The following is a 20259-nucleotide window of genomic DNA, read 5'->3' as shown; positions in this document are numbered from 1 at the left end:
CCAACCAGCGAATACGGCGCGTCCTCAGCATCTCCACCTCTGATCGCAAGCCAGCCCGCTCCAAGATGAAGGCATTGGAGAGATGCTCATTGCATTGTTCTGACTTGCTGACGTCCAGGATAAACCGAGCACAGCGGTTGTGGAACACTGACAGACGGCGGGTGTCGGTTGCCTTGACAGCCCATGACTCACAGCCATAAAGTAACGTTGAGAGGACGACTGCAGAGTAAACATGAGTCTTGGTACGCACAGAGATGTGGCGATTTCCGAAGACAGCAGAACGCAAGGCACCAAAAGACCGGGAGGCCTCGGCAATACGGGAAGAAACCTCAACCGACAACTGGCCATCATTAGTAATACAGCTACCGAGGTATGTAAACTCGTTCACGATTTCGATGTCGCCATCTGCCAACGTCAAGCATCCGGTCGGAGAGAGATCAGCATTGATGACCATGCACTTTGTTTTACCAAAACTGATAGTGAGGCCGAACTGGGTAGCGACGGTCACGAACAAAGCGGCAGCAGCATCCATGTCCGTTAATGAATGGGTGTACAACGGGGCGTCATCCGCAAACTGACACTCGGTTATAGTGCATTGAGACAAACAACTCTTGGCAGTCCGGTCGCCAACAAACTTATGGCCGATTTTGTACGAGACTGGGATCCCGGCACATTTGCAAGTAGAACACCATGCATCCATTACCACGGCAAAATACAGATTGAACAACAAGGGCGCAAGGGTGCAACCTTGCCTCAAACCATTGTTGACTGGGAAAGAATCCGAAGAAGCTGTAGACACACACACACACACACACACACACACACACACACACATACACACACACACACACACACACACACACACACACACACACACACACACACACTACTACTATCAATCAGCTACCCCTTGGGGTCACGCCGCCCTCCACTCAGAGAACTGAGCGCAAGGTGAGGGGCAGTGGCGCAAACAAAACAGGAAGTACAGCAAAATGAATTGAAAAAAGGAAATCAAAACAAGCTGCCATATTGATGGAAAGGGACTCACAAACAGAGGAAGGAAATATCACAAACCAGTTGAACAGTCTGCTGTAGGTCCACTATAAGTATAACATGCAACGACTGAAAAAGGAACAAAATTAATGTGAACATGATGTTCTGTTCAACAATAACGTCTGGACGCGTACTGCTTCGGCCTTCATGCACAAGGAAAGCACAATCTTGAGCTGGAGGGTGGGCACCGAACGTCCCACAAGGGCTCCACAAGACGTACTTTCACGAAACGACGAGGAGTATGCGCAGCAAGCTAACATCACTACACCATCGCCGCACGACGACTGGCCACTCAGGTCCAAACAACACGACAAATTCACAATTCCAGCTATCACCGTGCAGGAATAAATTGTTGCGAGTGTGACCTGTATCCTTTCTCATCCAGGAATCAACTTGTTTTGCCGAACGCCACTGCATTGTTACAGGCTGGGGATTGATCCGAGGGCTCGCCACGCCACTGCGGAGGATGCGGAAGGACGCAAGAAGACGGTGACGGCAACAAATTACCCGCCCTGGTCGTCAGCTCACTGAATGTCCTTCCGCGCGAGCGAAACCGGCTGCAAGGCATGAAAAGCCTACTGCCAGTCAATACCCAGGGACGACCCTGACCAGAAGGCCAAGGCCGCCCCGTGGAGGAGGCCAACAAAGAGAAAAACAGGAGCTAACAAATCTGCTTCCTCTCCGCGAAATTTTTTTTCACACACACGCATTGACCTTGATAGGTTACACGGTCCCCATCCGGGGAGAGGGGTAGAAGAGGCTGAGGAGCAGCACTTCTGATGGGGCACTAGATGGGGACGTAGTCGTAACTTCCTGTGCCGTGGGCACTCGAATGGGAAGTCGACCCTTTCTGACACTGTCCTACGTTTCGTGAGGTCACACTTGTGTCTGGCCACATACATACATACATACATACACACACAAACAAACACACACACACACACACATACACACACACACACACACAAGCACACACATGCACACACGCACACACACACACACACACGCACAAACAGAAGTTTGGAGAAGCAAGCACTGGTGTGCGCCACAATGTTGACTTCTGTCTTCCTTACACCTCCTTAAACTACTGTCTACTTTGGTGCGGTATTTCTTCTCATCTTGTTTTCAACATGGTTGTTGTCGTTGCATCTTCTCTATGTGTGTATCACCGATAGCAGTCCGATGCTAGTACATCTTCCACTTGGCAAGAAACGGGATCGAACAATTCCTCTCGACCAAATTCTCCGACCAGTGATACGGACCTGTCTCCTTCGCTACAACAACAGCCACGTCACCAGCAAGCAAGTGAACTACATCTCCAACGGGCAAATGATCGGCAGCAGCCGCAAGTTGAAGTGGTGGAGGTGTGTCTGGCAATTGCCAGCCACGAACACTGCATCACGTCGCAAGCTAGTACAGCGGAAATCGTCAACAACAACATATCAAGTTTGGAGAAAGATAAGGTCACCCATTGCTTTGGCGAAGAAACGTGAGTCCCGAAGGCTTAGATCAAACATCATCGTTAGGGGGGATGTTAAGAATATTGTACCTGCCCTGTACCTGCCCTGTACCTGCCCTGTACCTGTCCTGTACCTGCCCTGTACCTGCCCTGTACCTGCCCTCGTGCAAAGTTTTCTGTGTTTCTCGCAGTTAGAGCGCTCCGAGGTTGGTGCTTTGGGTCGGTTACTGTAAACCGCACAATATTCGCGTCACTAATTTTTCGCGATTTCTTAGAACCAGCAAGTTTGCAATGGCAAAAGTTCGCGAAGCACCGGAGCCACCTACATACACCCACTGTTGAAGCTTGATTTCACGCTGGTTAATATTCGCATTACGGTCTTCTAGCGAAAATAGCGAACATTAATCCATGGTGAATATTAGGCAGGTTACAGTACACACATGCTTTGGTTGTTCACTGGGCTTTGTTGTGATTGGTTTAGCCGGCCACTCTGTGCGTCTCCACTATTGAGACCTAACAAGGTTGTGATTGGTTTAGCCGGCCACTCTGTGCGTCTCCACTATTGAGACCTAACAAGGTTGTGATTGGTTTAGCCGGCCACTCTGTGCGTCTCCACTATTGAGACCTAACAAGGTCGAAACAGCTATTTGTCCAGAGACTGAGCTAATATTAAAATCCATTAGATTAAAAGTCCTCCATGATCGTTTGAATAGGAAATGGGCCGTCGAAGTCTGACGTCACAGCTTCTTGACAACGCGTAGTTACTTGGCCAAGTGGTGACAAACGAAAGTCGCGTCATCTACACTTGTCGTGTTTCCAGTGCCAGCAGCATGCAGTGAACGCAGCTACAGCATCATTTCGACTGAGAAGCGCGCGAGCGAGATTATTTATTTCAAATAAACTGCTACTTGTCGCCGAGCTTGTAGTTTTCACTTTATAGAGAAGGAGAAGCCGTAGCTGATTTTTTGCTTGGCCACTGCTGTGCCTGTACTGTCGTTCGGCTTTACATGTAGTCGCCGGGCAAGAAGTCTCTGTTATTTCTATCGCAGCGATTGTGTGTGGGCAGGCGTGTGTTTACCGCCATATTGCCAGGTGTGTCTTTACCACCATATTTATCAACCATAAGTACAGCTGCAGTGGTGTCTTCGACTTCATTCTTGCAGCGATTGCTGATTTCTTTTAATTCTGAGACCAACCAACTCTGGGCTCGTTTCCTTGTCCAGCGGCAAGCGAAAATCAGAACTCCTATCTCCCAGGTGCTGGTGAACACTCAGCACGAAAACACTGCACGATGGCTTGAGAGCGAAGGAGAAACTTCTTGAAGTAAAACAAAATTGGAACTCGCGATCTTGCACCAGCGCGCCCCAGTCAAAGTGATGCTGTGACCATTGGAAACACGACAAGTGCAGGTGACGCGACTCTTGTTTGTCACCACTTTGCCTTAGTCAAAGTGATGCTGTGACCATTGGAAACACGACAAGTGCAGGTGACGCGGCTTTTGTTTGTCACCACTTTGCCTTGTAACTACGTGTAACTATGAGCTTTCAGGCAGCGTGACGTAGGCACTTTGACAGCCTAATAAGTTCAAAGGTCCTCCGTCATCATGGCGATTGTTTGAATAGGAAATTGAAATCCGGAGGCAGAGAGTATCTCTAGATCTGGCGCATGAGTATCTACAGGTGTGTTCAGATGACAGAAACTAACTACATCCCGTTGTATTGCTGTCAGCGTCATTCCACCGGTATCAGTAGTGGCTGGACGAGAGTGGAAGAAAGCTGTGGTGGCATCTTTGAGAATAGGGATAGCTTTGCAAGGTACCTATTTCCCCATTGTCGAAATTTTGGCCACAAACATTACTTTTTAGTGATGATATGGTTCAGTGTGATCGAATACTAGCATATTGATTTCGGAATGTGTTTGGTAATCTACCTTTCTGCCAGTGCACACCTCTCTCTCTCTCCCTCTCCCTCTCCCTTTCCCTCTCCCTCTCCCTCTCCCTCTCCCTCTCCCTCTCCCTCTCCCTCTCCCTCTCCCTCTCCCTCTCCCTCTCCCTCTCCCTCTCCCTCTCCCTCTCCCTCTCCCTCCCTCTCTCTCTCTCTCTCTCTCTCTCTCTCTCTCTCTCTCTCTCTCTCTCTCTCTCTCTCTCTCTCTCTCTCTCTCTCTCTCTCTGTCTCTCTCTCTCTCTCTCTCTCTCTCTCTCTCTCTCTCTCTCTCTCTCTCTCTCTCTCTCTCTCTCTCTCTCTCTCTCTCTCTCTCTCTCTCTCTCTCTCTCTCTCTCTCTCTTTCTTTCTCTCTCTCTCCCTCGCTCTCTCTCCCTTGCTCTATTTCCATGGATGTGTATATACTATATGCACATGGGGATCTTGATCATCACGTTTGTCCTGTGCTCTGTGTTCTGTATCCTACCCATGATAACAGCATTGAGTCCGGCAGGACTGCAGACAACGTGTTTATAGAGCTCACCACTGTACCCAGGCCTAGCAGTCCACATGTAAACGGAGACATATCTTGGGTGAGTGCTACCCATGCTTGCATTCGCCTAGGTTTGACAGCAACAACCCTTACAACCCTTACACCCCCATAAACACATACACACATGTGTGCGCGCGCGTGCACACACACACGGGCACACATCGCGCTGAAACCCACTATTGACTATGCACCATGCAGACTTCCTCATCAGGTTTGAGGCAAACTTTGTCTCTGTTTGATAACCAAATGTTATGTTGTCTTCATGGATGCTAACAATCCCTGACACGGGACTCCAAGGAATTGCAATGTTGACTTCTTGGAATAGGAGTCCTCAGAAGAGGAGTTCCTGGGAGAGGAATTTCTGGCATGGGAGTCCCTGGTGTAGGAATCCCCTGCGAATAGGAATCCCGGGAATAGCAATCCCCTGAATAGGAATCCTTGGAATAGGAATCCCTGAATAGGAATCCCTGGAATAGGAATCCCTGGAATAGCAATCCCTGGAATAGCAATCCCTGGAATAGCGATCCCTGGAATAGCGATCCCGGGAATAGCGATCCCGGGAATATGAATCCCGGGAATATGAATATGAATCCCTGGAATAGGAATCCCGGGAATAGCAATCCCTTGAATAGGAATCCCTTGAATAGGAATCCCTGAATAGGAATCCCTGACTTGGGAGTCCCTGGAATAGGAATCCCTGGCAATTATTAGCTACTTCGAAGTATACAACTTTGAACCTGACCGAGGCCGGTTTGGTGGAGCGGCGGGAGGAGGAGGGGAGGGGGTGGGGGCTAGAAGTAGGGTGGCAGGGCAGTAGGCATATCGGCTTGAGACCGGGGAAGAAAAGCTGGTTTTCCGACTGATTCAGAACACTTGGCCACGCGCTCTGGGATTGGACACACGGTGCCTGACCCCCAGTGGCAATTTGAAGCACTGGGATCCTGGGAGGGTTCAACCATCTTTTCAGTTTAGCAGAACTACACTGAGCCTGCAGGCAACCTAATACACTGGCCTAAATTAGAGTGATGCCTGTTCAGCTGAACAAACTGGGGGTCTCCGCCAGCCATATCAGTGCATTTTTATCCTAACCCGCTGTGTGTGTGCATGCGTGGGTGCATGCGTGCGTGGGTACGTGCGTGGGTGCGTGCGTGTGTGTGTGTGTGCGTGTGTGTGTGTGTGTGTGTGTGTGTGTGTGTGTGTGTGTGTGTGTGTGTGTGTGTAGATACATGTGCATGCGAGTATGTGTATGTATGTGCATCTGTGTCTGTCTGCGATCATGACTGTGTGTTTGTGTGTGTGTGTGTGTTTGTGTGTTTTTTGGGGGGGGGGGGTGTTCGTGTGGTACTTCAGATATGGCGGATAGAGAAGTTCTCGGAAGCACAGGAGTTGGTTGCGAATGGCAAGTCTCCCGTGTTTACATCACAGCCGTTTGCAGTATCTGACGCTAGTTACCAACTCCGTGCTAGGTGAGTGATAAAATAACAACCCCATGTAGACTGTGTGTATGTATGTGTGCATGTGTATGTCCATCACTGCGTATCACTGTGTATGCATGTGTACAGTCAACTTCGCGTATAACGACACTCGGCACGGCATCAGAAAAGTGTCCTTATTCGCGAAGTGTCGTTATACCCGAAGTCTCGTTATATGTATTACAGTGGGATGGGACTTTGCTCTGGGCATGGAAATTCTGTCGTTATTCGCGAATTGTCGTTATATCCGCAGTCGTTATTAGCGAAGTTGACTAGTATCACTGTGTATGTGTGTATGTATGTGTATGTGTATGTGTATGTGTATGTGTATGTATGTGTATGTGTATGTATGACACTGTCCAACACTGTCTATAGACTGTACCGGCATGGCAACGGGCCTGGCAAAGGAAGCCACATGAGTGCCTATGTCCTCTTTTTGAAAGGTAAGGAAGCGCAATGAAAAGAATCCTTGGCTTGGCACAGCGAATTAGGGATGCACGGCGAATGAGGGATGCATAGCGAATGAGGGATGCATAGCGAATGAGGGACGCATAGCGAATGAGGGATGCATAGCGAATGAGGGACGCATAGCGAACGAGGTTTGCTTAGCGAATGAGGGATGCATAACGAATGAGGGATGCATAGCGAATGAGGGATGCATAGCGAATGAGGGATGCATAGCGAATGAGGGATGCATAGCGAATGAGGGATGCATAGCGAATGAGGGATGCATAGCGAATGAGGGATGCATAGCGAATGAGGGATGGATAGCGAATGAGGGATGGATAGCGAATGAGGGATGCATAGCGAATGAGGGATGCATAGCGAATGAGGGATGCATAGCGAATGAGGGATGGATAGCGAATGAGGGATGCATAGCGAATGAGGGATGCATAGCGAATGAGGGATGCATAGCGAATGAGGGATGGATAGCGAATGAGGGATGCATGGCGAATGAGGGATGCATAGCGAATGAGGGATGCATAGCGAATGAGGGATGGTTGGTTGGTTGGTTGGTTTTTATTTCACTTCGCACATTCAAACGGGATGACGACCCAATAAAATGACGGCGAAGGCTTAGCCTAGAAGTGGCTATGGAAGAACATAGTAAACGCTATGGAAGAACATAGTAAACGCTATGGAAGCACATAGTAAGAGAATAGGATACTAATAACTGCGGGTAAACGGGGGGAGAGAGAGAATACGATGTATCTGTGATACTACGTGCGGGTTACTGAACTGCACGGGGAGGGAGAGCAGAGCAATCAGCAGCAACTCGAACTACTCCCTACAGGCGTATGGTACACATGCATGCTTAAACTCAGGTAGCCGGGTAATTGTGCGGACCTCACCAGGGAGAGCGTTCCACAGCAGAGCACCAGCAACAGAAAATCTCCGCTGACCGCGGCGGCTACGGTTTGCCTGGCTTAGTAGGCCATTTGACTGCTGATGGCGGGTAGGGGTGCCTTGTGCCGGGGTCAGAAGCTGGGCGAGCACAGGGCTGGTGCGGGCGTTGATGCACCGCCAGATGGTGATCAATATTTTCTGCCTGTAGAGCTCGCTGACACGGTACAGGGAGTGAGCAGTGAGCAGCGGCTGCATGGCTGTCCGGGGCGGGTTGCCATCGATACAGCGGATGGCTCTGTTTTGCGTGGTTTGCAGTCGTTTCAGTTGACCCTCTCGCATTGCGGCTGAAAAACAGCAGGAGCCATAAAGCAGGTCGGGCATTATGACCGCCTTCACATACACCTGACGAGAGCGTCTTGATAGGCTTCGGCGTGCCCGCCACAAGGCGCCAATTTTCTTGGCAACCTTGGTGACCACATAGTTTACATGGGTGTCCCAATCTAGGCGATTGTCAAGGTGAACGCCGAGGTAGCGCGCAGAAGACGCTGAAGGGAGGAGACAGTCGCCGCTTTTGACTGTTACTTCCTGTACATGCTGCTGGGGAGAGATAGTCAGAACCTGGCTCTTGGTGGCGTTCAAGATAAGGCCTCGGGACTTCAGCCAACCGGCCAGAGCAGTTGCCGCTGTGGTGAGGGTTCTGGACGCTTCCGCCGCTGAGGCCTGGGAGTCGTACAGGGCTATGTCATCTGCAAATTGTACACTTGGCACAGGCGAGGAAACCAAAGGGACATCGCGTGTGTATATACTGAAGAGGACAGGGCCGAGAACAGAGCCTTGGGGCACTCCGCAGGTGCAAGCCAGAGCAGGGCTGGTTGAAGGCGAGATGAGGATCTGCTGCTTGCGGCCGGACAAGTAGTCGACGAACCAACTAAGGGCTTTTCCAGAAATTCCAACCGCAAGGAGGTCTTGAATTAACTTGTCGTGGTGCACTTTATCAAAAGCCTTCGACATGTCTAATAGGCACAGCCCTGTGGTCTTGCCACTGTCTCTCGCCTTCTGCAGATTATCAGTCAGCACACAGAGTGCGTCTTCCGTGGAACATTTCTTGCGGAAGGCAAATTGTGTTTCGGGTAATGCCTGGGTCAAGTCCAAATGACGAACTAACTGGTGTTGCACTACCCTCTCCAGCAACTTGGACACTATTGGGAGAAGGGATACAGGTCTATAGTTGGTGGGGACTGATGGGTCACCGGCCTTGTACAGTGGCACGACAGACGCCAATTTAAATGCGGATGGAATGGTTCCAGTCCTCAGCGAGGTGCAGAACAGCACAGCAAGAGAATATGAAAGCAAGTCAGCACACTGCTGTAGCAGAGAGCCCGGTATGCCGTCACTACCTGTGGCTTTCCGCGCATCCAACTTCTCAAGGAGACGTCGGACGTCAGCAGGAGTCACAGGATCAAGTTCGGTCAAGGAGACGGGTCCAGCGGGACCGTGCGGGGTACAGAGTTGTTCAGGACGGTTGGGATCGGTGACAATGGAGTGGAACGTGTTGGCCACCTCGCTGATGCTACAACTAGGATCTTGGCGGCGACGTGAACGCCCAGTGACTGCATTTAGAATGGCCCAAGACTTCCTAGGGTTGGCCACATTTTCTTCGCACTGACGGGAGAAGTACTCGTTTCGCTTGCGCCGATACGCGTTCCGAGCAGTGCTACGTGCTTGTTTAAACTCTGCATACAGTGTGCCGTTTGTCCTATCCTTCCGCCAACGGCTGTGCAGCCGCCGTTTACGCTGTTCGAGCTGGTGCAGCTCTCTGTCAGACCAGGGAGGTATCGCCCTCCGGGAAGGCTTAGAGTTGTGCAGCGGGGCATGCTTGTCCAAAACGTACAGGAACTTAGTGTGCCACTCTTTCCACATGTGATTTACATCATTGTGATCCGAAAAATCATGTAGAGAAGCCTCAAGGATATCTTGCCGAAAAGAGTTAATGTCAACGCCACGTATATTCCTGGTCAGCCGCGACGTCGTGGACGACGCGGGTGGAACGTCAACGGCAAGCTGAATAAAGGCTTCCACAGCGCTGTGGTCACTAATATCAGTGGGCACAACCGTTGCTAGGGACACTAGCGCCGGGTTGGTCAATATGAGATCGATCATCGTGCCTTCAGGGCACTGTGGAGTTTCACGGGTCGGCTGCATGACGATGTTCTGGAGGCCAAACGCAGCACAGAGGTCGGTGAGGTGTTTGTGCTGGGGTGCCGGATGGGCTGGGTCCATATTTACATTAAAGTCTCCAACTAGGGTCACGGAAGAAGACTGCACAGCTGCTCGTACAATATCTGCTTCCAAATCTGCCCAGTAAGACACTGGCTCCCCCGGTGGCCGGTACACGCAACCAACCAGGTGTCGACCTGGTTTTCCGTTTATTTCTACCCAGACTGTTTCTGTAGATTCAGAATGCAGATCTGGGCGGGATCGAACTGGGAGATCTTGACGGTAGTAGAAGCAGACTCCGCCACCCAAGCGTTGAGTGCGGTCTTTTCGAATCAGATTGTACCCGTCAATACTGAGCTCTCCGTCTGTAATCTCGGGATCTAGCCATGTCTCTGATAGACCCAAGATGTCGTACTGACGCGTGCGGATGAGGCTGGCAATCTCTGGCAGTTTGTATCTTAAACTACATGCATTGAGCGTGGCTATTTTGATGCCAGACTGAGTCGGCGTAGATGCATGGGGTATAAAAGGTGGTGCATGAGGATTGAGAGGGAGAGTCATAGTAGGGGCTAAAATGTTGATGCAGATAGATACAGACAAATGCGGAATAAGCCAATGAGACAAACAATGCAAGGCGCGCAACCTCTAACAACTTACAAGCTGTCCCTTCGCCTGCTCCCGAGCTTTCGCTGTGGCATACTCATCCGAAGCCTTGTGACGAGTTGACGAATGGCTTTGCTCTCCTCACTCTCAGGCACCTGGACTCCTTGCTTTGTAGCCGGAGTAATAACACGCGCTGGGAACGTGTGTTTCCCACGAGCCAGCTTGAAGCCTTGGTCATCAGGTGATGGGTGACCAGCTTTGCCTCTACTCATCGGGAACACGGGTGTGGATGAAGATGTGGGGGCAGTCGCCTCGGTTCGAGCACTCGTGCAGGGAGTGTGAACTCCCAACGCATTGGCGTACGTCCAAGGTTGTGGTGCATCAGGGACATGATCCTGTGCCTCCTTGTTCACACTGCCTTCTTGTTGCTGTTTTGCTGGTGTTGGTAGCGCTGCCACTTCTTGGTTTTCCTGCCCCTGCCCAAGTGGTTCTTGGGGTGGTTCAAGCTCGCTTGTTGACGTTGCAGCTCCCGGACTGGGCTTGGTGCCCTGCTGCGAGATCGCCCTGCAATCCCTCGCCACGTGGCCGGGGGTGCTACATTTCCAGCACGTGGGGGTCTGCCCTTTGTGCCAAACTCGCAGTTTGTACCGGCCTACGGTGATGGAGCTGGGGACAGCGATTGTGGGTACCATGGTGTAGTATACGATACCTGTACTGAAGGTGCAGCCCTCAACCGTCTTTTTCTCGTTTTTCGCGGGCCCCAAGAGTGTCCCAAAACGACTCAGTGAAGACGCAATGGCCGACAGCGCCATGTCCTCCGGAACTCCAAACACATGCACCGTTTCAGCAGTGCCATCCCCTGGCAACAATTCCAAGGTCTTCCCTTGGGCCGACAGTCCGCGGGAGAGCAACGTGTCACGGGCAGCTGTCGAGGCAAGAGTTACTTTGCACGTACCTCTCCTGCCCTGAATATCAATAACTCGGATGTCCGTGCTCCGAACCCCTGCTCCGAGAAGCAGCTTGACGAAGAAGGCATGGTCCTCTGACGCAAAATCCTTACTAAGGTTGATGCAGCAACTCCTGGAGGTACTGCTAGACATACTTGGGACATAAGCTAAGAAAACCGCAGAACGAGAAAATCTGCATCCGCACTCAAATTTGAAAGGTGCGCATAGCGAATGAGGGATGCATAGCGAATGAGGGATGCATAGCGAATGAGGGATGCATAGCGAATGAGGGATGGATAGCGAATGAGGGATGGATAGCGAATGAGGGATGGATAGCGAATGAGGGATGGATAGCGAATGAGGGATGGATAGCGAATGAGGGATGGATAGCGAATGAGGGATGGATAGCGAATGAGGGATGCATAGCGAATGAGGGATGCATAGCGAATGAGGGATGGATAGCGAATGAGGGATGGATAGCGAATGAGGGATGCATAGCGAATGAGGGATGCATAGCGAATGAGGGATGCATAGCGAATGAGGGACGCATAGCGAATGAGGGATGGACCATCTACACATAGCACAACATAGCACAGGGTAGAATGATGGTTGTCTTTCGTCACAAATAAATCTGGGTGCGGCTTATACTCCTGGAACGGTGTAAATAAAACGAGAGAGCTGAGTATGGAACTAATGCGAGAGCTACCAGCTGTCAGCTGAGGGTACTGACTATGCTTATTCTTCATCTAGGTCATCAAAAAGAGCGTTCCTCTGGTTGTGTCGACTCCACCGTACGGACACTTCATCTGAAAACAACTGCTCAAAGTTATAGTGGGGAAAGCAAGGGGTCCCCCTCCCGACATCTCCCAACCGACCCAGACCCCCTCCCAACCGACTTTTTGTTGTGTTTGTTATAGGGTCCCTACCAAATTCTAGGACACCACCGCACAAACTGATGCGTCCGACAGGCAGGCAGGGTGTAAGGGAGTTCCCCCTGTCAGTAGCAAGAAATACAGGGACTGTGGTAGCCGTAGAGCAGGCAATTGCAGCAATCGATGTGTGTGCATGCGTGTGTGTGTGTGTGTGTTGTGTGTGTGTGTGTGTGTGTGTGTGTGTGTGTGTGTGTGTGTGTGTGTGTGTGTGTGTGTGTGTGTGTGTGTGTGTGTGAGTATGCGTGTGAGTGTGCGAGTTTGTGTGTGTGTGTGTGTGTGTGTGCATGCGCGTGTGTGTGTGTGTGTGTGTGTGTGTGTGTGTGTGTGTGTGTGTGTGTGTGTGTGTGTGTGTGTGTGTGTGTGTGTGTGTGTGTGTGTGTGTGTGTGTGTGTGCATGAATGCATGACTGCATGAATGTGTCTGTACAGGTGGAGAGTATGATGCTGTGCTGGAGTGGCCATTCCCGTACTCACTCACATTCAAGCTACTGTCACCAGGTCATAGACATGAGCCTCAGCAAGCGGTGGCTCATAATGGCTGCGACGTGCAGCAGTTGCTTGGAAACACGTGCGCAAACTCCCCTGGTGAGCAATACTACATGCTGGAGTACAGTAATATCAGGGGGGGGGGGGGGAGAGAACTGGGGGGGGGGGGGGGGGGGTCAGGGTTCTAGCCTAGCCCGTTCTTTTTTTAGCGAACACAGCAGTTTCGTTCTTTTTCGATGGTACAGTCTTACATGTACATTTATGCAGAGTTATACGTCTGGGTGTACATTATAGGGTATATTACGGTTTCCGTTCTTATCGTTCTTCTGCGCTCGACAATACTGTGTTTGTGTGTGTGTGTATGTGTGTGTGTGTGTGTGTGTGTGTGTGTGTGTGTGTGTGTGTGTGTGTGTGTGTTTGTAGGTTATTGGCTAAGCGCACGTTCCTTGTAGTTCCTTGGTCCTTTTTTTCTTTTCTATAAATTGTTTTAACATTTGAATAGTTTGCAGGCAACCCGCCTACACTCAAGAGAGCACTGCATTTCACACAAATCCACTAGAAGTATCTTTTCAACGTTTCGGTCTTCATGACCATCATCCAGAATGAAGTGGACATGGAGAAAACAGCGGTATAAACAAGGAAACAAAGCGCGGTACGTAGTGAGAGAGCGCGCGCGTAGAAAAGTGCAAAGCACGTCGTGGCGGATTATTGCTTCCACGTCACCTGTTCAAAGATTCCTGAAACTTTACAATCATACCTCTGAATAGAATAATCATAACTTATTCACCCTACCATCACAGGGGTGTCGGAACTGGTGTGGCAGGTGCAGTGCATTTGATTTCGCCTATTCTGTAGAACCTGAGACTTGTTCGTGCAGTGTGGCCAAAGGTGCACCGATAATTTCCTATTCTGACTTTGAAGCAATAAAAATTAATATGAGCTATTTGGGCCCAATTTTCTCATGGGGAGGCCCACAGGATTCTCCCTCTCCATAGTTGCACCAATGTGGAAAATCCCCTGCCGCCCCTGCATTGTGTTATCCACGGGCCCTATACTCATAATTTCCCCGACTCACAATTTCCTGACCCGCAATTTCCTGAAGATGGTCAGAGCGACCGAACTATTGAGAAAGAACCGTCTGACTGTGTGAAATAGCAGTGCATCCGAGTGTTGGCCAGTGTTGCCACAATACAAGTTGATCACAATGAAGCTGCGTGAAGCGTCGTTCCGAAATTATAACACAATTTCTTGACTCATGATCAGGAAATTTTCGTGACTCCCAAATGTCCAGAGTTAATTCTATGCTCTATCCGGGTTTTCCCTCTGTAGGATTCGGTTGTCAGCAATTTGTCAACCTCTCTGATGTTGATATCAGCGACTTTATGTCGGACGACGGAGATGTCTTTATAGAGATCATTGCCATGATTGGCCGGGCGTAGGGCGTTTGCATTGTGTGTGTGTGTGTGTGTGTGTGTGTTTGTGTGTGTGTGTGTGTGTGTGTGTGTGTGTGTGTGTGTGTGTGTGTGTGTGTGTGTGTGTGTGTGTGTGTGTGTGTGTGTGTGCGTGCTTGTGTATGCATGCGCTTGTGCGGGCGATTGCGTGTGTGTATGGTTGTTTCTGTGAATAGCTATAGATGTGTGTATGAAGGAGAGAGAGAGAGAGAGAGAGAGAGAGAGAGAGAGAGAGGGGGGGTTGAGAAGGAGAAAGAGAGAGAGAGAGAGAGAGAGAGAGAGAGATAGAGAGAGAGAGAGAGAGAGAGAGAGAGAGAGAGAGAGAGAGAGAGAGAGAGAAGACATGCGCACACGCCTCAGTCTGTTCCTTACTAGGCGAATGCGATGTTTACTGAGTTTAGTGTCTGCTGGTAAGCTTGACCCTTGACATAGAGACCATTGTGTAAGTGATCACTACACGATTGGGTTCTGCTCAAAGTTGAAATCCCATAGCATAGATGATTTTGCCAGCTGATTTCTATGACTTTCTAGTGGGTACCTCAAATTGAAATTTCGAGAGCAGATGCTGTTCCGTATCTATGTCACCACTGATGGCTGACAATTGATTATTTTCGTACACGTGCCGCGCTCCCCGCATCGCTTACAGCGTGCTACTAGACAGTTTTGTCTTTGCTATTTATAACTGCACTGTACATGGCAGTGTATGCTCGCCTCTCAAGTGATACATCCGTGTAGCATACCTGCCGGCCATCCCGATTTTGCCGGGACCGTCCCGATATCGAGTTGGGAGTACGACATCCCGCCCGATGACCGAAAGTGGCAGTGTGCGATAGACTGTCAGTGCGTAAGGGAGGGATCTACTCATCTCCCCGGGATCCCCCTTGCACTGCAGTCGATCTACTCATCTCCTTTGTACACTGCAGTCGGTGGGAATGATCTACTCATCTCCCCCGTACACTGAAGTACACTGTGTCATGCATCTATATCTACTCATCTCTCCCCCCCCCCCCCCCCCCCCCCGTACACTGAAGTACACGGTGTCATGCTTCGTTCGCTTGGCAGCTACTGCTAGATTTTAACAGTTTTCCCGCACCGCCTGCCGTATTCCATAAGCAAGCTGCCTTTTGTATCTGTTTTCTAATGCTAGTGCTGCTGTTTTCTATGTTTTAAGATGTATATCAACCTTCTTCTTCTTTTTAAATGTGTGACGCCTTTAAAAGTGGTTAGAGAATCGCTGGTCTCAAGGGATGGTCCCTGGTTCTAGTCTGGGTTGTGACAGTCAATTTTTTTCTCTTCAGAAAATTTTGTAAAAAAAGACACAAAATCCTGCGTTCTGGGAACTTCTGGCACACTCCAGGCGCAGTGTGCAGTCGAGTCGAGTACAGTACTCACTCAGTACGACTGCAGATGCATAACAGATCTACGAGTACGAGTCTAGAAAATGGTCAAAGTCTGATATGCATACATGTACATACATGTATGTATGCATCGATGGATCCTGATTTTTTAATACGGTTTTGCACGTTCCAGACGGATCACACTTTTCGAAAAGTGGTACGGCCATGGTCGTACCAGTCGTAGCGGGTGCTACGCCCCTGATACATGTACAGTATGTGTGTGTGTGATCACTGTATTCGGTTCCCTCGTCTGTCCGGATATTTTGGGATCCACACGTTAGAGTTGTGCAAATGCATGTATAGTATTTCACGTACGTACGGTTAATTGAAAGGATCAATCAAGAGTCCAAAGAATAGAATACAGTCAGACCTCGCTTAGGGGTCGTCCACAAAATTAATATCGATATTTTTTTAGAGAAGATATTCGTTCGTTTGGGGGGGGGCGGGGTTTGGTCCCTGTTCGTCTTGTTCTTTTGAAAAAAAATCGATCTCTTACTTTGGGGCACTGGGCAAACATGCAGCCACGGTTGATGACATACACAAAGTGAAAGTCAACCCCAAGAATACAGCCATGGCAAGGTTGAGAGACTGGCAATGTAAACCAAGGTGTATGGTGAATTTGGAGTTCCTGTTCCTGTTGGTTACGTTTCGCAAGGAGATTACACTTCACTAACAAAATATTGACACCCTGCATAAACGTGTGTATGTTCGTTTTGAGGGGGGAGGGAGGGGGTCCGGGGAGATATGAACAAATATCGTCTTGAAAAAACTATCGATATTTACGGACGGCCCCTTATCCGGAAGAAAATCGTTGGTTACCGATTTACATCACGATGTCATGCATACAGTTATTGTTGTTTTGTGGTTTCGATTATTACTATACTCAAGAGTACATAACCCCCCAGGGCCAGGGGGTTATGTACTCTAACCCCCCAGGGCCAGGGGGTTATGTACTCTAACCCCCCAGGGCCAGGGGGTTATGTACTCTTGCTATACTGTATACATGTATCAACTGTTTCTAGCTCCGGTCCGCTGTCATGTGTGTCCGTGGGTCTCGGTCGGCATACCATCGTCCAGCTAACGAGCTCAGGGAGCTGGCAGTGGTTGAAAGCCGGATCTAAAACCATTTGTGTTTTAGTGTGACTCTCGCCATTCCGGAGACATATTTTCCACACCTGTGTAGTATTTTTAATATTATCTTCCTATCATACCCTGGTTTCTCATCATTGTGTTGCTTTTGCCCGTACAAGAGGCTTTATCGCAGTACAGTAAATTAATGAAAAAAAAAAAAAAAAAAATCAACTGTTTCTACAACATTTGGTATACATGTACATGTATAGACGCATGGTATTTTTGAAATATTTCAAATTTGGTTGGAGCTTTTTGATAATTTTTCTCCAAATATTGCTCGAGTCCTTCCCCCAATTATTTACTAATACATGTACTCTTTTAAAATAAGTGGTCGTATATCGCTGATAGCAAACGGCCAATTTCTAAATTTTTTATGCACAAAGCGATCACAGATTATATGTGGTTTACATGTACAGTGCTGGCCTAACGGTTTTTTTTTAAATCAAGCGTCTATATTTTTGAAACGCACTGTATGTAGTGTGAGGGGGCAAGTGCACATACAAATGCACCATATTTGGCAGGCAGACGCAGCTCAATTACCTACAATTGTAATATTAGTACACGTACACATCCTGTATAGGGCTGGTTGTAAGAGTCAAACTTGCCAAATATGGTACCACAGCGTAGTTGCACATGCATTGTACAAGTGCATGTAACAGTTGCCCGACAAAAAGGTGATGGCCGGCCATCTTCAATGCATGACGCATGGTACCTTTTTTGCCTGTGCTTCTGGTCGTCGCCAAAAAAACTTTAAAAAAGTTTCCGGACACCTCGGCAAACACCACAGGGACACAGTATTTAAGAATGCATAGGCTAAGATTTCGGACACACACACACACACGCGTGCACACACACACATACATACGCGTGCACACACACACATGAACATAGGCGTGCACACACACACACACCACACCATTGGACCATAGGATGCCCATCGTCGGAGGCGATGATACAGCAGAAGCCATAGCAGCTTGTGCTGGGATTGCACCATTCAACAGCTTGCAAGGCTGAAGAATTGACCGCCACTATTCAGCCTGGTCTACACCACACAGCTATGAAGTGGTTTTTTCTGGCCAGTGAATCCCTACTTTTTGGTCTTTTTCATTTTTTTCACGCACACATACACAAGTCACACCACATACTCCGGCATGCACTGGCTGTTGGTAACCACCCAGGAGAATGAAAGAAAAGTCAGGAAGAGTCTGAGAAAGAGAAGGAAGACGTGTGTGACCATAATCGTCGGGAATCGAACCTGCAACCTCTCGATTGGAAATCGCTGCACATACCACTGCACCATATGGCACACACACACGCACACACACAGTGACACACGCACATACGCGAGCACACACACAGCCCCCCCCCCCACACACACACAATGCTGGCAACAGCTGTCAAAATGAGTGTAAACTTGTATACAGGTGATGGAGGCGCAGGTCAGCACGCGACGGGCACGATTCAGATCGAAAGGATATTTGTAAAATATAGAGAATGTTTTAGATACAAAAACAAGACAAAATGCTGTATATACGGCGGCAAACAGCCAGTTCTGAAGATTCAAGTGAAATATTTAAAAAATCTACAGCAGGCCGGAACGCTAAAAAATTAAAAAACTTGATAGATGAAAGTAAAGAAGGGTGTGCGTGCGTGCATCCACGCAAGTTCACACATCCAAATAAATGTTGATACGTGATCTTGCAGGCATACATGCGCGCACCCTTGAAATTGTGCATAATTATAATATCAAAATAGAGAGGGCCAGAGGTTTACAAGACTAGTAATGATATCACTTGCTGTTCAGTGCGCATTGTAGTTGGCCAGTGAATTCATCAGGCACTGGGGAACTGTGTGCTGGGCACAGAGTACAGTGCGATACAAAAACTCAAATAGCTTTCTAGGTCTAAATACAAACCCGTGTTCATGCCGTGTAACCAGTAGTTTCAAAGAAGGTTTCAAATTTAGAACAACAAATACTTGATAGACTGCTTCAGATAAGTGGCATGAAATGGAGAGAGAGAGAGAGAGAGAGAGAGAGAGAGAGAGAGAGAGAGAGAGAGAGAGAGAGAGAGAGAGAGGCAGACAGACAGAGAGACAGAGAGAGAGAGAGAGAGAGAGAGAGAGAGAGAGAGAGAGAGAGAGAGAGAGAGAGAGAGAGAGAGAGAGAGAGAGACAAACAGACAGACAGAGAGAGACAAAGACAGTGTGGAAATATTAATCGGCTCGGGGCTACTAGACAAGGTTCCAACGATAAAACATGACGAACAGAACTCGTCACTTTGTGCCATTAGTGCAGGAGATCTTCTAGCAAGCTATGTGCCAGGCTGTGAGACAATGTCCTGGACTAAGCCATGTCAAGTGGTCGATTGTGCTGTGGCGGTATGCTTGTGCATACATTCCGTCCCCTCTCGTCTGCTTGCTTGATAACAGATTTGGAGCGGAGACATCACACATCTCACAGTTACAATCACTACTGGATTGGCGGTACAGGACACAGGTAAGCACTCTGCCATCGTCACACCCCAAGCCTTGTAAAGAAAAAGCGCAGTGAATACGCGTACGTGCAAGTGCAAACGTATTACGTCACTGTCCGCCTCACGAGCACGCGTGCACACACACACGAACACACACACACACACGAACACACACACGAACACACACATAGACACACACATGCACACACAGATTGCCTACTGGTTGCCGACAATACTGTCTAACGTCGCCGACGTCCACACAGTTGTCGCACACGTTTGTACACGGCTTCGTCACTGATTCCAAACATCTTCCACTCCTTGTCCAGCTGCGCCACACAGCCAAATCCTGCAACAAATCCGTTGAGGCGAGCAGCGGGCGTGGAGTTCATGATCTGCTCCTCTGTCGTCAGCTTCAGGGCACTGAATACGTCCTTGTTTCTCTGCAGGATGTACTTCTGGTGTGCTGTACCAGCTGGCGTGAACGACGTGTCCTTACTGATGTACATAGCACGGCCTGGGTGCTGCTTCTTGCTCTCCTCCGCCAGCAACTTCTGCTTTTCATTGAAGATCACCACTCCCTGCATGGTGTGCTGCCAGTAAATCTGGAGCAGCTCCTCGTAACTGCCGCGCCTCGGGTCGAAAACCACCTCGATGGCCTCAGTCGACGCAGCAAAGCCCACGCGTGTGCGCAGCACACCTTGCGTGCAGCCGAACTGCGCCTCGGGGGCCCAGAATCACGGCAGCAGGAAGATTGCTGTTTCGGTGATCAGCTCCAGCGTATCAGGAACTGAGGGGCTCCGCGATTTAGGTCGGGTCATC

At 49.3% G+C, this 20259-nt stretch overlaps 3 protein-coding genes across 5 annotated transcripts in view; 1 reads left to right on the top strand and 2 right to left on the bottom strand.

The window, feature by feature from the left end:
* Positions 1–15636, top strand: part of LOC135811272 (TNF receptor-associated factor 5-like) — a 41518-nt gene extending 25882 nt beyond the window's left edge. For 2 of the 3 annotated variants that reach the window (XM_065324484.1, XM_065324485.1), the window contains exons 7-12: positions 2229–2542; positions 4931–5024; positions 6335–6450; positions 6832–6899; positions 12931–13086; positions 14317–15636. In XM_065324484.1, the coding sequence (XP_065180556.1) occupies positions 2229–2542; positions 4931–5024; positions 6335–6450; positions 6832–6899; positions 12931–13086; positions 14317–14426 (858 nt within the window). In that variant the 3' untranslated portion in view covers positions 14427–15636. The remainder of the gene's footprint in view (positions 1–2228; positions 2543–4930; positions 5025–6334; positions 6451–6831; positions 6900–12930; positions 13087–14316) is intronic. The other variant, XM_065324486.1, reaches the window with a different exon arrangement.
* Positions 1–20259, bottom strand: part of LOC135811276 (aquaporin-like) — a 133460-nt gene that overhangs the window by 72151 nt on the left and 41050 nt on the right. The window lies entirely within an intron of this gene.
* Positions 18364–20165, bottom strand: LOC135811271 (peptide methionine sulfoxide reductase-like; the record flags this gene model as incomplete). Its single annotated transcript, XM_065324483.1, has 1 exon — positions 18364–20165. A coding segment is annotated over one exon (486 nt), but the record flags the coding sequence as incomplete, so codon positions are not given.

The sequence above is a fragment of the Sycon ciliatum genome, chromosome 3 (genome assembly GCF_964019385.1).
Source record: "Sycon ciliatum chromosome 3, ocSycCili1.1, whole genome shotgun sequence".
Lineage (NCBI taxonomy): Eukaryota > Metazoa > Porifera > Calcarea > Leucosolenida > Sycettidae > Sycon > Sycon ciliatum.
The sequence above is the reverse complement of the archived record's forward strand: the minus strand, read 5'-3'. Positions and strand labels throughout refer to the sequence as shown.